This window comes from Kogia breviceps, chromosome 8 (genome assembly GCF_026419965.1).
Source record: "Kogia breviceps isolate mKogBre1 chromosome 8, mKogBre1 haplotype 1, whole genome shotgun sequence".
Classification (NCBI taxonomy): domain Eukaryota; kingdom Metazoa; phylum Chordata; class Mammalia; order Artiodactyla; family Physeteridae; genus Kogia; species Kogia breviceps.
Window position 1 is genome coordinate 54671172 of NC_081317.1, and position 15099 is coordinate 54686270.

The following is a 15099-nucleotide window of genomic DNA, read 5'->3' on the forward strand; positions in this document are numbered from 1 at the left end:
TTGCTATGAAGAGAAATGGACTGATAGCTAGAAAGGCATTGGGGTCAAAGGATTTTTTTTTAATGATGGAAGATATTACATCATGTTTATATACTGATGGGAAGAACTGATGATGCTGCAGGAGAGAGTAGAGGACAATGCTGGAGCAAACTCCTTGTGTGTGAGAAAGAGAATACAGTCTATTGAATGTGTGAGAGGACTGGTCTTAGGTAGGCACACCCTAATTCACCTGGATTAACGAAAGACAAGGAAGACTATATGGGCAAAGATATAGGCAGGTTGGTAAACTATTGATGGAGGTTCGTTTTTGGAAGCATCTATCAATTAAGAACAAAGGACATCATTAAGAGTGAGGAGGAAGGGGGGGTATTGGAAGTTTAAAGGAGGGAAGAATATACATGTAATTGTATGGAGAGTGAGATTTGGGGGAAATAGTAGGGTGGAGAGGGCAGGCCTAAGAGTCTACTTCAGTTGTCATGAATTTTGGGTAATGCCAGGCATCATAATTGCATTTAGCTGCTAAGCTGCAGGTACGGAGTAGGCAGAGAATTGATATAATAGCCATTTGGATTCTGCCGGATAAATCTGGCAAAGACACAAAGGGGCCAGGGTGCTGAGAAAAGTTCGAGGAACTGAGAGGCCAGGGCACTGTAAAGATTACCTACATGGATACTGAAATCATCAAAAATTATTCCAGGAGTAATGTTCGGAGAGAGACAGAGAATTAGGGCTAAATCTCAGAATGAGGTCCAGCAACCTGGAGATCTTACACTTGACCTCCACAAGGAAGACTTGTGGGTGATAGCATACTTATCAAATCAGCTGGTGGCTTTAGCAAGGCAATAATTGCCTAAAGTGTTAATGAGAAATAAGTAGGCTATCTACCCCATTTCCAGGTTCTGCTGTATATGGCATGCGGAGGAGAAAGCAGTCATCAATTGACAGGGCTGCAGGGGAAAGGTGTATGCGTAGGGGAGAGCCAGATTTTGTAGAGCAAGGAGATGAAAGGAACATTCATCACTTGAGGGCAAACAAGATTTTACTAATAATAGATCCCAGGCTTAGAAGTTACGCGACTTGCTCAGGGTTACACATGTAGTGAGAACAGCTGAGGAAATCCAAGCTTTTTCTACTAGTGAACAGATTATGGTTTTTATCGTAATAGGCATGTACGAGCAAAGGAACCACAAAGATAGGAAAAAAAGGATCAGAAAACGCGAAGCCCCAGGACGCCAGCAAAACCCCGCAATCACGAGTAAGTTCGCCAGCCCCGCAGTGCCTTGTGGGTCTTGTATGTTCTCGGCTGGTCTTGACCGGAAAAGACCGAGGCAAGGGGCATTGCATGGCGGGAGACACGGTCCTCTAAAGAAGCTCCTCCTCCTCCGGAAGCCGGGCGCCGCCGGCGCAAATCGCTCTTCCGGAAGCGCGGGACGCTTGGTTTGTCGTGGCTTCGCTTTGGATGCTGTGCCGTATTACCGTTAGAGGCTCTGTTTCCCTGAGACTTTAGAGTCTCAGGCCATTTGAGGCGAAATGGTTCCGGGCGAGAGAGGATCAGGCGGTGGCAATGGAGGGGCCGCCGCCATCTCAGGCTGTCCGTAAGGAAAAAGCCTGAGGGGCCCTCGCAGTCTTTGAAGCCTGCGCTTTCTTCCTTTGCCGGGCCCTGCCTACCGCGAAGATGAGTTCGGTCCCTTCTTTCGAGAAGGAGCATCTCTGGATGTATCTGCGGGCGCTCGGCTTCGAGCCGGGCTCGGCGACCATAGCCGGTGGAAAGATCGTGTCGCACACGCACCTCGGAGTGTAAGGAGGCCGGGGCCGGCGGGGCAGGGGAGTCTGAGCCTGGCAGTGCTGGCGTGACCCGCCTTGTTGCGGACCTCGAAGGTTGATGAATTAAGTCGGTTACTGTGGCCCGGCACTGGCTGCAAAGTTCGTGCTCCCAGTGGCAGCCAGCCTGGTGGCAGGAGACTGTCTGTTACGGGTCGTTCCCGGGAGCGCTTTGTAGGGGAGTAGAGTCTGCAGTTGGGGCGAAACTGAAGGGGCGGCTTTTTCCTGCCCTGGTAGTGAAGCTGGGTGGTCTGTGAAGTCGAGGAAGAGGTGTGGCGGTTTGGTAACGAAGGGACTCGGGAACGCCTTCCGTTAGGTGCAGACGCCTTTAGGACTCGAGGGAGACTTTCAAGGTAGTTGATCTTTAGTTTATGATTTTCACTAACTGAAATAGCAGGCTGAATCCTGCCACAGTTAGCAAAAAACTAGTAGAGAGTGGTATTAAGATGAAAAATAAAAAAAGTCCTTTCCTGCTTTGCTACAGATGTTACAGATCTCATCATAAAACTTAATGCTTTGTTTATATTTCTATGTCTTATCAACTTTAGACAGTCTCTATTATCTTGCCCACTATAGGCCAGGGAAAATTTGGGATACATGGGCTATCTCCTGTTCTCAATCTTCTTGACTTTTGCAATTACGTTATTTCCGTTTTTCTTGTGGCAGTATTTAAATAATGTGCTTAGACCTCTGTTTCTTGATGTATCAATCTCAAATGTATCTCTGGATTCCGCACGATGTAATTTCACAGTGAAGGACGCTCGCTATTCTTTATACGATAATTAGCACACCTACACTTACCTGCCCTCCTCTGCCTTCTACCTCTTGACTTTTTTCAGCTGTATTAGAGCTGTTTTACTGTCAAGGTTTAGAGCTGTAATTAAGTTTTGTTTGGTAACTATTTGTTTGGAAGTTACTACTATTTACATGTAGAAAGGTTTTGTCTAGAAGTCTAGTCTAAAAATTGACAACCAGTGGGTAGCATTTATCAGGTTATGATTATGTATTAATAAATGCGCCACCTATCTCACATGATTTGATGCCCCACCGTATGGCAGAGAAGCTTAAAGCTTCTCCCAGGCCTCCACTGAGGATGGTTCCCATTGCCACTGCATCCTCTCTATTGTTTTGGCAATCTTAGTTTTCTCTGCTCTGGCTTATTCAGTTGCAGTCTTCTTTCTGCCTTTGAAAATTAAATAAAATCTGTCACGTTCTGGTTCAGTGATGATAGTTTTTTATTTTTAAACATTGTTATAGATTCACACCCCCCTCACGTCTTTAGAGTTGTCTCAGTTGGTTAGTGGGAGGGATATACTAAAACAGATGTCCCCTTTAAAATGCTTTAAGCATGAATGTGGCATCAAATTTACTTTAAAATTAAAAAAAAATTTTGATTCACTTATGTTTACATATGTTAGAATTCATTCTTTTTGGTGTGCAGTTCTATGTATTTCTAGTTTCTGTGAGCATGTAATTGTGTAGCCACTTTTCTTATAAAGTTAAATGTACATTTAACATATGATCCAGCAATTCCATTCCTAGGCATTTGCGCAAAAGATTTGCATTTTGGAAAAATCATTCTGGCTGCATTACAGAGAATGGATTAGAGGGGGTATCAGGGCTTTGCAGTTAGGTAGACCTAAACTAAGTAGTCAGTGGGAATGGAAAGGAAAGGTGATTCATTCATTTGTGGCTTTTTTTTGTTGTTTTTTTGTTTTGTTTTTTTGCTTGGAAGGTGATTTGCTTTTATTTATTTTGCCAGTGTATGTATAAGAGCAACAGTATACATTCTTTTGTCATTTATTTAGGAAAAATTTTAAAAGCTGAAGGATAATGTCAAGCCATATTCACTATGAGATATAAACCTAAACAAAATTTTTATTCCAAGGAAGAAAAAAATCAGTCTTCCCAAAGGAAAACTGTCTGCTTTCCTTACATTGAAATGCAAGTATTGCTGAAAACCAGTTTTTAATCCTCCACTTGATACACAGCCTGAAGTATAATTAGCTAAGTTTGCAAGAGGGGGTTATTTTGTTAGGGTCCAAGATGTGTCTTTATCACACAGCAATGTGTTTGTTTGTTTATTTATTTATTGCTGCGTTGGGTCTTTGTTGCTGCTCGTGGGCTTTCTCTAGTTGAGGCGAGCGGGGGCTACTCTTCGTTGCGGTGCGCGGGCGTCTCGTTGTAGTGGCCTCTTGTTGCAGAGCACGGGCTCCAGGCACACGGGCTTCAGTGGTTGTGGCACACGGGCTCAGTAGTTGTGGCTCGTGGGCTCTAGAGCGCAGCCTCAGTAGTTGTGATGCACGGGCTTAGTTGCTCTGCGGCATGTGGGTTCTTTGTGGACCAGGGCTCGAACCCGTGTCCCCTGCATTGGCAGGCGGATTCTTAACCACTGTGCCACCAGGGAAGTCCCACAATGTGCTTTTTACAAGCAGACTTGTGGACCATGACTAACGGACATGTACAGATTCCAGTTCAATACATGGCAAGGCATTTAAGGGGCTGCCAATAGAGCTGACTTTTTGATTATTTTAGAAAATAGAGACTCATCAACGAACACAGTAATTCCACTCTGCAAAGCTGGAGGCTGGCTAAAAGGAGCATTCCCACCAGACTTTCTTTGCCATAGCAAAGGAGATGCACAGTCTGTGGCTGGGTACACTAAGACATTGTTTGACCTACTGCACAACTGTGCACTTCCTAACAGGGTAAAATTGCAGTAGTAAATTGTCTAACATTTTTCTGAGGTTATATTCCATAAGCTTAAAATTCAGATGTACTTATTTAAAGCATTCAAAACATTGGGCTCTAAGAATGTTTATGCATAAGGTTAATATCTACCCTATAGAGATTTATATATTTCTGCACAAATACCTCCAGTTTATCTGAACGCAACGGTTTTGGACCAGCAGCTCCTGGCAGTGGGAGAGGTGGGTTTCCAGAAATCAGCATAGGTGCATTTGGTAAAAGTTCGGCAGGGACCAGGCCGATCCCAGGATGAGGTAAGTAGGGATTGAAAGCCATGGCAGGATTAGCTGCCAGGGATGGAGTCACAGGAAAAGAAGTAAGTGATGACATTTGAGCATTTTGGAGCATAAACTGCATCTGCTGGGTGAACATGGCTGCAGCAGTCTTTTGTTGAATCAAATTGTTCCATCCATTAATTTCCAGCTGCATTTTTAAATGTGGAGGAGGGTGAAGGTACTTGCAGTTCTCTCTAGCACACTGACCCTTAAGGTCATAAGCAGCCCCCTCCATGGAATCAGCCCAGGCTCTACTAGGCCTTCAGTTGCCGGGAGCAAAGCAGAAGGCACTCTCAGCCCCCCATTCATTTGTTTATTCAACAGATATTAATTGAACACAGTATTGGACCTGGGTATACAGGGGTGAACAGAGCAAATGTAAACTTTTCCCTTATAAAATTTCAGTCCAGTGTGTGAGCAAACCTTTAAGAAATACCTTTTTAAAACTTAGAAGTGTTGAAGAAAACAGGATACTATATGAAAAAAATAGCAGGTTTGAGAGATGATAAGGAGGTGGGAACTTCATTTGTATTTGTTGAGGAATAGAAACATTCCAAGGATAAAAGAGTTGTTTGACAAAAGGATAAGCATGGGAATTTTAATGTTAACTCTTTTTTTTCCAACTCAAAAAAGCCTATTTCAGGAAAATAGTTTTATGTGTTCACAGGAGTACTCAGATATATTTGTTATGTCATCTGTATTATGAGGATAATCAAACTGCTTTCTAATGTTGTTGGGATTAGATAAAATACTTCATGTTAAAGCTGCAAGCACAGGTATTAACTTCATATGATTGCGGTGAAGATTAGATGAGTTACTGCTTAATTAAAATAGTATCTGATAAATAATAAACTCAATAAATATTTATCTGTTTTTATTGTCAGAAAATGTTGGTGGGTATCATCATTTTCACCATATCTTAGGCCATGGTTTTCTCTCTACCTAATTAGGCTTTCCTTTTCTTTTTGTAGAATGTTTTCATTGCAGTAAAGCCAAGTTCTACTAGTTTTCTTCTAATTGATCTATATTTTCAGAATGAAAACAAAAACTTGTATTGTTTAATTGTTTATAAATATATACATGAATTAGAAAAATTAATTTGCCTTGACCTCTTGAACAGAATGAAAAATATTAATGGGTCAGACTCTTACACAGCTTTTGATGATGCTTAGATTTCTTAACCTTTTCCTTTTCTTCTTTCTTTTTTTTTTTTCCTTCTTCTATTTCTTTTTAAACCATTAGGAACATGTTTGACAAGTTGAACCGTGATGCCTTTCAGATAGTTTCTTATTTTTTGTTTCAAACGCTTGACCAGTCTCTCACTAAAGAAGTTTTCAAGTGAGTAAAAGTTATTTCATTTTCTTTTTGTAAGGGATTTAAAAAGGGATTATGACTTTATATAAGCCAGAATTTCAACTTTGGACTTCAACTATTATTTTGAATGAATGTTTTAAAAATTAGGCTTGAGTCTTACAAATTTAGTACTTAACCTTTATAAATCTGAGTGATATTTTCTTTTGTAAAATTATTGTAAATTAAAATAAAAATATAAAAATGAATATTCACTAGCTTGGTTCTAAGTTATATTGCATGTGATTTGGGTTTTGTCTATAAGAAAAAGTGTTCAAATTTGTTTTAATATTTATATTGGGCCCCCATTCTCTTATATAGTAAGTCTATTGTTTAGGGCATTGTTTTTATTTGTGATAATTTATTTTTTAATTTTGCCTTCAGTTAAAGTTATGAGTGACCAGGAGAACAAGTGTATTTGAAACATATTTTCGAAATCCCTATCATTAAGGTATAGGGCTTCCTCTGCTCAAATAAAAATAGATTTTTTGATTTTTTTTCTAGATTATAAACAAAATACAGCTTACTTTAACCAGTTCAGCAAAGACAGAAAAAGTTAAAGGAAGTAAAAATTATTCCTAAACCTCACTAGAGAATATCACTGTTGACATTCCAGCTTTTTAGTCTTTTTTTCTTTGCATACTTAATTTTTTCTATGAATATAGCATATATGTTATGCTATAGAAATACGAAAAAAAAATGGGGCCCTAATCAAATAATTGCCTCAGAATAAAAATTTAGACAAAACATTATAAGGGGAAAGCAATAGGCAAATTTTAAAGTTCTTTTTTTTTTTTTTTTTTTTTTTGTGGTACGCGGGCCTCTCACTGTTGTGGCCTCTCCCATTGCGGAGCGCAGGCTCCGGACGCGCAGGCTCAGCGGTCATGGCTCACGGGCCCAGCTGCTCTGCGGCATGTGGGATCTTCCCGGGCCGGGGCACGAACCCGTGTCCCCTGCATCGGCAGGCAGACTCCCAACCACTGCGCCACCAGGGAAGCCCTAAAGTTCATTATTTTTGACTAAAACTGAATTTTTAATAATTTCATATCTTGTTTGTCCACAAAAGAGTAGCACCCCTGACTGTAATATAGGTTATCTCTAAGGGTCATGATCTCTTATGCCATTCTTTCTGTGCTTTTCATGTGTAACCATGTGTTTTTCTCTCTTTTTCCCCAGGTATTATTATCCTAATTTATTTATACCATCTGTATGCATTAGTCCAGTGAATTCATTGAGAGTGTTGTCTTCTTTAGCTGATTTTCAGTAATTTTAATAGTGATTCATCTCTATAGTTAACTTATATATTCATTGATTATTTGCACTAAACAATTCAATCCTATAGATATTCATAAAGAAAAAGACCTAATTTCTTACAGGTTGTTGTTTCTTTTTAGTTGAAATTTATGAATGTTAGCCTTGATTTAGCATTAATATTTCTAGTATAGGAGATAAGTTTGCTGTTTTAAAATTTTGCTGAGTTTGCTTTTTTATTCATAATTCTAATTTTTATTTTTGTTTTAAAGACTTTGTTGGCCTCCATTTGACCAAAAAAGTGATACTGAATTCCGAAAACATTGCTGTGAATGGTTAAAAAAGATTTCTGTAAGTATTTTCTTTCTGAAAGATGCAAACGTTTAAGAGGTAATTTTTTTCTGGCTTTAATGAGGTACATTAAGTTTTTTAGAGGTGAAATCTTTTTAATGCTTTTATGCTAACAGTATAAGCAAGAAATACTAATCAGGATAATACTTTCTGGTGGTTTTTGGTTGCGATTCTGTATATTTTTGGAAAGCCAGCTTTGTTGGCTAAGTGCATTAGAAATAGATTTTTGAGTTCCTGGGAATTTATATCACAGTTTTTGTTTAAAGAAAAAATTTTTTTACTATAGATTATTTTAGCTTATGTCCCCAAATAGTATCAATAATTGTGGCTTTAAATTTTAACTGCTTTTTGTGACTGAGTCCACCAAGAATTTAGAAGGATTCAAAAATTCAACTTGTGGTTCAAATGGAATAATTCTGGTAAACCCTGTTATGCTTCAAAACATATAAATAAATATAAAGGTTGTTGTTGTTAAGGTCTTCAAATCATCTTGTTTCTTTTTTCCATAGGCTGAATGTGGAAGTAGCTTCCCTCAAGTTGTTGGTTCACTATTTCTTTCTCCTGGTGGTCCTAAGTTTATTCATCTAATGTATCACTTTGCAAGATTTGTTGCAATAAATTATATAAAAACCCATTCTAAAAGTAAGTTAAGCTTACAGTAGGAGTTTTTTTGTTTTGATTCTTTTTATTATTTTTTTTACAATTTGTAAATCATTAAGAGATTTTAATAAAATAAAGTAAGATAAAAATATTATTTCACCTCAAAAGGCAAATGGTTAATATTTTATTGGAACTGTAGTTTGAAATCATCTTTTAATGAACATAGGTAGCAATACAGATTATTTTCTTATGTTCTAATATAGGGGTTGGGAAACATTTTCTGTGTAAGGCCTGACAGTAAATATTTTATACTTTATGGACCACATAAGAGTGTCTCTCACATATACCAGTTTGTGAGTTATTTTTTTATTTTTAGTTTTTGTAATATAACCCCTTAAAAATGTAGAAAGCAGTCTTAGCTTTCTGACCTTAGAAAAACAGCCAGTGGGCCAGGTTAGACCTGCAGGTTATAGTTTGCCTATAATTAATTGTATTAAATGTTGTGTTGAATTTGTTAGAGATTTATTTTGGCTACTGGCAATGTGTTGGAATATTTTGGTTCACAATTGCTGTTTGTTTTTTTGTTTGTTTTTTTGTGGAACACGGGCCTGTCACTGCTGTGGCCTCTCCCGCTGCAGAGCACAGGCCCCGGACGCACAGGCCCAGCGGCCATGGCTCACGGGCCCAGCCGCTCCGCGGCACGTGGGATCCTCCTGGACCGGGGCACGAACCCGTGTACCCCGCATCGGCAGGCGGACTCCCAACCACTGCGCCACCAGGGAAGCCCACAATTGCTGTTTTAAAGGGATTTGATCTATTTGCTAAATTATAGAAACAAAATATTGGATTTTTCAGCTAAGACTTAAAAGAATGCTATTTGTAGCTTACTAAGTGTGCTGCTCAGTGTAATTGAGTTATGCTCATAAAACATGGGAGGTAAAAGCTGGAAAAGTTGATGCAGTAATATCCCATCTTCCACTTTCTAGAGACAACCATTGCTGACATTTTTGTTTGTTTTCTTTCAGGTGTTTTTGTTGTTGTTTGTTTGTTTTTTTTAATGCACATATTATATGTTTTAATTATTTTGAATAAATGATAGATTCTCATGATTCAAAAATCAGAAAGTGAAAAGTCTGTCTTCCATCTCTAACTACCTAGTTTCGCTTCCCAGAAGCAACCATTGTAATGAATAATACTAGCAAATGTGTATATATTCTTTTTTTTAAAACTCTAAATGGTGACATACATCTGGGTTTGAATCTTGTGTTTTTTATGCAGTAGTGTATATTGGAGATCATCCCATGTCAGTTCATAGATCTTCCTTACTCTGTCTCTCTCTTAAGAACTGCATATTTGAATGGATGTGTCATAGTGTATTTAATCATACGTTTGTTTTGAAATCAGTTCTGCTGACAAACAGTTGGCTTTTTTCCTAATCTTTTGCTATAAAAACAATGCTATAGTGACAAACTTTATACATATATCGTTTTGCGTATGTTCTAGTATATATTGTGTGTGTGTGTGTATATATATATATGTATATATGCACCCAAACACATACCTTTTTTCCAGTTTGTGTGTGACTTTTTTAAAACATGTACATGTGATCTTGCTTTATAAGCATTTACATATTTTAAATTTAATGTAACATAAGCATTTTACCAGCTTTTCTATTAGATGATTTATTCCAGTTACATGTAACCCAAACTATTTTATATGAATTATGTGTATTTGGATTTAGCAAGAGTTTATTGTACATAAGGCTTTTAAGCATGGGTTGTCATATTTCTCATTTAAAGCAGTTTCATTCAGCATATTCGTCTCTAGGTGACTTCTACATCCAGCGAACTCATCCCCTGTTAAATATTTAGGAGTTCTGGTTATTTCTTTGCGGATAATCTAGGACCTGGATTTACAATGTTAAGTATGGTGTGGGGTCACTGTTTTCCAGAATATCCATCTTTATTGTATTGAGCTATCTTAAAGTAGGATTTATTACATTTTATTACAGGTGAAAACCTGGACTCAAATGTTTAGATGGATTGTTCTCAGGGTCTGCTTTGATCATTAGTAACGTAGCCAAGAATTACTTGAGAAATGGAGATTGGTTTTATTTGGTTGTCTTGTCCTGTTGGTCTTACTAGGAAGAAAAGTACACTGATGGCAGCAATGAAGGTGATGTGATCTCACTTCATCTCTTTTAATTGATTTTCTTCCTTTGTTGTTAAAAGATCAGTTGAGAAGTTGCTTATGTATAACAATGTATTTGTTCATGGATGTATCATGCTGTGATAATAAGAATTACTTTGGGCATATGGACTCTGAGAATTTTTAATTATGTAAAATAACTCAACTTCAGATATCCTTTTTTATTGCCTCCTTTAAAAATAGGTCATCCTTGCTTTTGCTGAAATTAGTTGTATCTTTTTGTATATGTGGCATACCAGCTTTTAAGGAGTTGTTAGTTAAATGAGGTTGTTAATCTCTCAATAATCTCACATTTGTATATTTATTAGCTTGTAAGTCTAAGTTTTTTATATTTTATTTGTGTTCTGTGTAGATTCTTCTGTACATTTTACAGAGACATTTAATGTAAAGCCACAAGATTTGCACAAGTGCATGGCCAGATGCCATGTAGCACGTAACAGATTTTTACAAATTTTGCAAAGAGAAGATTGTGTTACTCGAAAATACCAGGAAAATGCACAGTAAGTAATACTTAGTTAGAAAATGTAAATTCCTTTCTTTTTGAACAAATGTCATCAATATCCTTTCTTTTTTTTTTAACCCATTGGTGTATGCACTTTATTTGTTAATTTTTTAATTCCATCAGTATTTATTTATTTAATTTATTTTTGACTGCATTGGGTCTTCGTTGCTGTGTGCGGGCTTTCTCTAGTTGCGGTGAGTGGGGGCTACTCTTCATCACGGTGCACGAGCTTCTCATTGCGGTGGCTTCTCTTGTTGCGGATCACGGGTTCTAGGTGTGCGGGCTTCAGTAGTTGTGGCATGTGGGCTCAGTAGTTGTGGCACACGGGCTTAGTTGCTCCACAGCATGTGGGATCATCCCGGACCAGGGCTTGAACCTGTGTCCTCTCCACTGGCAGGCAGATTCTTTACCACTGCGGCACCAGGGAAGTCCCTCATCAGTATTCTTTCAATGGCAATAATTCACATCTACCTCAAAACTCCCTGGCTGTTATCTTCCCATTTTAAAGCCTGATAACTTCTGAATAAAATGTTTTAAAACTTTAAGCATAATGTAAGTGACAGTTTAGAGAAAAGGAAGATATCATTTTAGTTCAAAAACTCAATTGCTTTAGGTGCTTTTTCTTTTAAACATGGAAGTAAATTTTTAAGCTGTGATTATAGTGCTCATTCTATTTTGTATCCTTTTTTCTCTTAATATTTCATTCTATAAATTTTTCCATATTGCCATAATGTATTACTTTTAATTTCTACTTAGTGTCTTAGTTGAAGAGGTATTCCATAGTTTCTTTAGCCATTTTGTACTGTCTTATATTTACGTTAATTTATTCAACACTTTTTTTCTTGAGTTACTTATATGTGCTGGATATCGGTTATACACTATTCCTACAGCATTAAACAAGACAAGCAAGGTTCTTACTCTCAAGACATAAATTATGTCCAATTTTTTACAATTATAAACAACTATAGTAAGATAACTTTTTAAATGCTGTTATCTATTCCAAAAGCTACCAAAACCTTTGAAATCTCCTTAAAACTACAATGTTGCCTGATTTAGGTAACATTTAAAATTATCTCCTAGGTATGTGAGATAAGGATAAGAGAGCAGAGTAGTCTTAACTGACCTCCAACATTTTTACTTGAAGTCAGAGAGTATATGAGCCAAGAAGTCCTGGTCCATTTCAATAGCCGCCTATATGTTAGACCACTCCTGTAACTCTTAAAGGGAGTCTACAGTCCCTTTATGACTAGCTACTGGGTATATTTGGAAGAGTAGTCCTCAGAGGCCTTGAGCAAAGATATTAAATGAGGGAAAATATCAAAGTGGGCTATACTAGTTAGTTGTAATAGATTTACAGTTGTCATTTTGTATGTTTTCTTGCAGATTATCAGTTAAACAAATAGAAAATTTGAGATCAGAATGTATAGGACAGCAAAACCAGATAAAAAAGTAAGTGACTTTTAGAGTTGAAAGTTCCTTGAGATACTAGTTTAGCCTCCTGCATGTTACCGGTAAGGAACCTGAGGTTAGTTAAAATAACATATCAATAGCTAGTTGATAATAGGACAAGAACATAATTCTGATTCCTAGTCCATTTCTTCTAATAAATTATAGCTTTGAGCTTGAATTTTATTTTTGCTTTTAATAGGAATGGTTGTTAGTGGGTGGGTTTGCAGATTAATTAGCTCTTTGGATGGTAAATTACCATATGGTTTTTTTACTGACTAATGAGATTATTTAATTTTTAACTAGAATGGAACCTTATGATGACCAAAGTAATATACAAGAGAAAATTCAAAAGGTGAGACTTTTTTTTGAATTTTATTTTACTTACTTTTTATGCAGCAGGCTCTTATTATATATTTTATACATATAATGTATATATGTCAATCCCAATATCCCAATTCATCACACCCCCTCCCCCATTCCCCTCTTCGTGTCCATATGTTGTTCTCTACATCTGTGTCTCTATTTCTGCCTTGCATACTGGTTCATCTGTACCATTTTTCTAGATTCCACATATATGAGTTAAAATATAATATTTGTTTTTCTCTTTCTGGCTTACTTCACTCTGTATAAGACAGTCTCTAGGTCCTTCCACATCTCTACAGATGACCCAATTTCGTTTCTTTTTATGGCTGAGTAGTACTCCATTGTATATATGTAAAACATCTTCTTTATCCATTTGTCTGTTGATGGGCATTTAGGTTGCTTCCATGACCTGGCTATTGTAAATAGTGCTGCAGTGAACATTGGGGTGCATGTGTCTTTGAATTATGGTTTTCTCTGAGTATATGCCCAGTAGTGGGATTGCTGCGTCATATGGTAATTCTGTTTTTAGTTTTTTAAGGAGCCTCCATACTGTTCTCCATAGTGACTGTATCAATTTACATTCCCACCAACAGTGCAAGAGGGTTCCCTTTTCTCCACACCCTCTCCAGTACTTATTGTTTATAGATTTTATGATGATGCCCGTACTGACCGGTGTGAGGTGATAACTTCATTGTAGTTTTGATTTGCATTTCTCTAATAATTAGTGGTGTTCAGCAGCTTTTCATGCACCTCTTGGCCATCTGTATGTCTTCTTTGGAGAGATGTCTGTTTAGGTCTTCTGCTCATTGATTGGGTTGTTTGTTTTTTTAATATTGAGCTGCATGAGCTGTATATATATTTTGTAGATTAATCCTTTGTCCATTAATTCGTTTGCAAATATTTTCTCCCATTCTGAGGGTTGTCTTTTCATCTTTTTTATAGTTTCCTTTGCTGTGCAAAAGCTTTCAAGTTTCATTAGGTCTCATTTGTTTATTTTTGTTTTTATTTCCATTACTCTAGGAGGTGGGTCAAAAAAGATCTTGCTGTGGTTTATGTCAAAGTGGTCTTGCCGTTTTCCTTTAAGAGTTTTATAGTGTCTGGTCTTACATTTAGATCTTTAATCCATTTGGAGTTTATTTTTGTGTATGGTGTTAGGGAGTGTTCTAATTTCATTCTTTTACATGTAGCTGTCCAGAGTTTTCCCAGCACCGTTTATTGAAGAGACTGTCTTTTCTCCATTGTATATCCTTGCTTCCTTTGTCATAGATTAGTTGACTGTAGGTGAGTGGGTTTATCTATGGGCTTTCTATCCTGTTCCATTGATCGATATTTCTGTTTTCGTGCCAGTACCATATTGTCTTGATTACTGTAGCTTTGTAGTATAATCTGAAGTCAGGAAGCCTGATTCTTCCAGGTCCATTTTTCTTTCTCAAGTTTGCTGTGGCTATTCGGAGTCTTTTGTGTTTCCATACAAATTGTAAACTTTTTTGTTCTAATTCTGTGAAAAATGCTATTGGTAATTTGATAGGGATTGCATTGAATCTGTCAGTTACTTTGGGTATTATAGTCATTTTCACAATGTTGATTCTTCTAATCCAAGAACATGGTATATCTCTCCATCTGTTAGTGTCATCTTTGATTTCTTTCATCAGTGTCTTATAGTTCTCTGAGTACAGGTCTTTTACCTTCTTAGGTAGGTTTATTTCTAGGTATTTTATTCTTTTCGTTGCAGTGGTGAATGGGATTGTTTCCTTAATTTCTCTTTCTGATCTTTCGTTGTTAGTGTGTAGGAACGCAAGAGTTTTCTGTGCATTAATTTTGTATCCTGCAACTTTACCAAATTCATTGATTAGCTCTAGTAGTTTTCTGGTAGCATCTTTATGATTTTCTATGTATAGTATCATGTCATCTGCAAACAGTGACAGTATTACTTCTTTTCCAATTTGTATTCCTTTTATTTCTTTTTCTTCTCTGATTGCTGTGGCTAGGACTTCCAGAACTATGTTGAATTATAGTGGTGAGAGTGGACCTCCTTGTCTTGTTCCTGATCTTCGAGGAAGTACTTTCAGTTTTTCACCATTGAGAATGATGTTTGCTGTGGGTTTGTCATATATGGTCTTTATTATGTTGAGGTAGGTTCCCTCTATGCCCACTTTCTGGAGAGTTTTTATCATAAATGGG

The 15099-nt window shown here is 37.2% G+C and overlaps 1 protein-coding gene across 5 annotated transcripts in view; it reads left to right on the forward strand.

Annotated features, from left to right (window-relative positions):
- Positions 1 to 1165: 1165 nt before the first annotated feature.
- The window catches only part of HAUS6 (HAUS augmin like complex subunit 6), a 46938-nt gene continuing 33004 nt past the window's right edge, over positions 1166 to 15099 (forward strand). The window contains exons 1-7 of one of the 5 annotated variants that reach the window (XM_067041434.1): positions 1166 to 1255; positions 6087 to 6182; positions 7718 to 7796; positions 8306 to 8438; positions 10957 to 11104; positions 12490 to 12555; positions 12859 to 12907. In XM_067041434.1, the coding sequence (XP_066897535.1) occupies positions 6091 to 6182; positions 7718 to 7796; positions 8306 to 8438; positions 10957 to 11104; positions 12490 to 12555; positions 12859 to 12907 (567 nt within the window). In that variant the 5' untranslated portion in view covers positions 1166 to 1255; positions 6087 to 6090. Of the gene's footprint in view, positions 1256 to 1312; positions 1798 to 6086; positions 6183 to 7717; positions 7797 to 8305; positions 8439 to 10407; positions 10572 to 10956; positions 11105 to 12489; positions 12556 to 12858; positions 12908 to 15099 lie in introns of those variants that run through there. The other 4 variants (XM_059072933.2, XM_067041435.1, XM_067041433.1 and 1 more) reach the window with 4 other exon arrangements.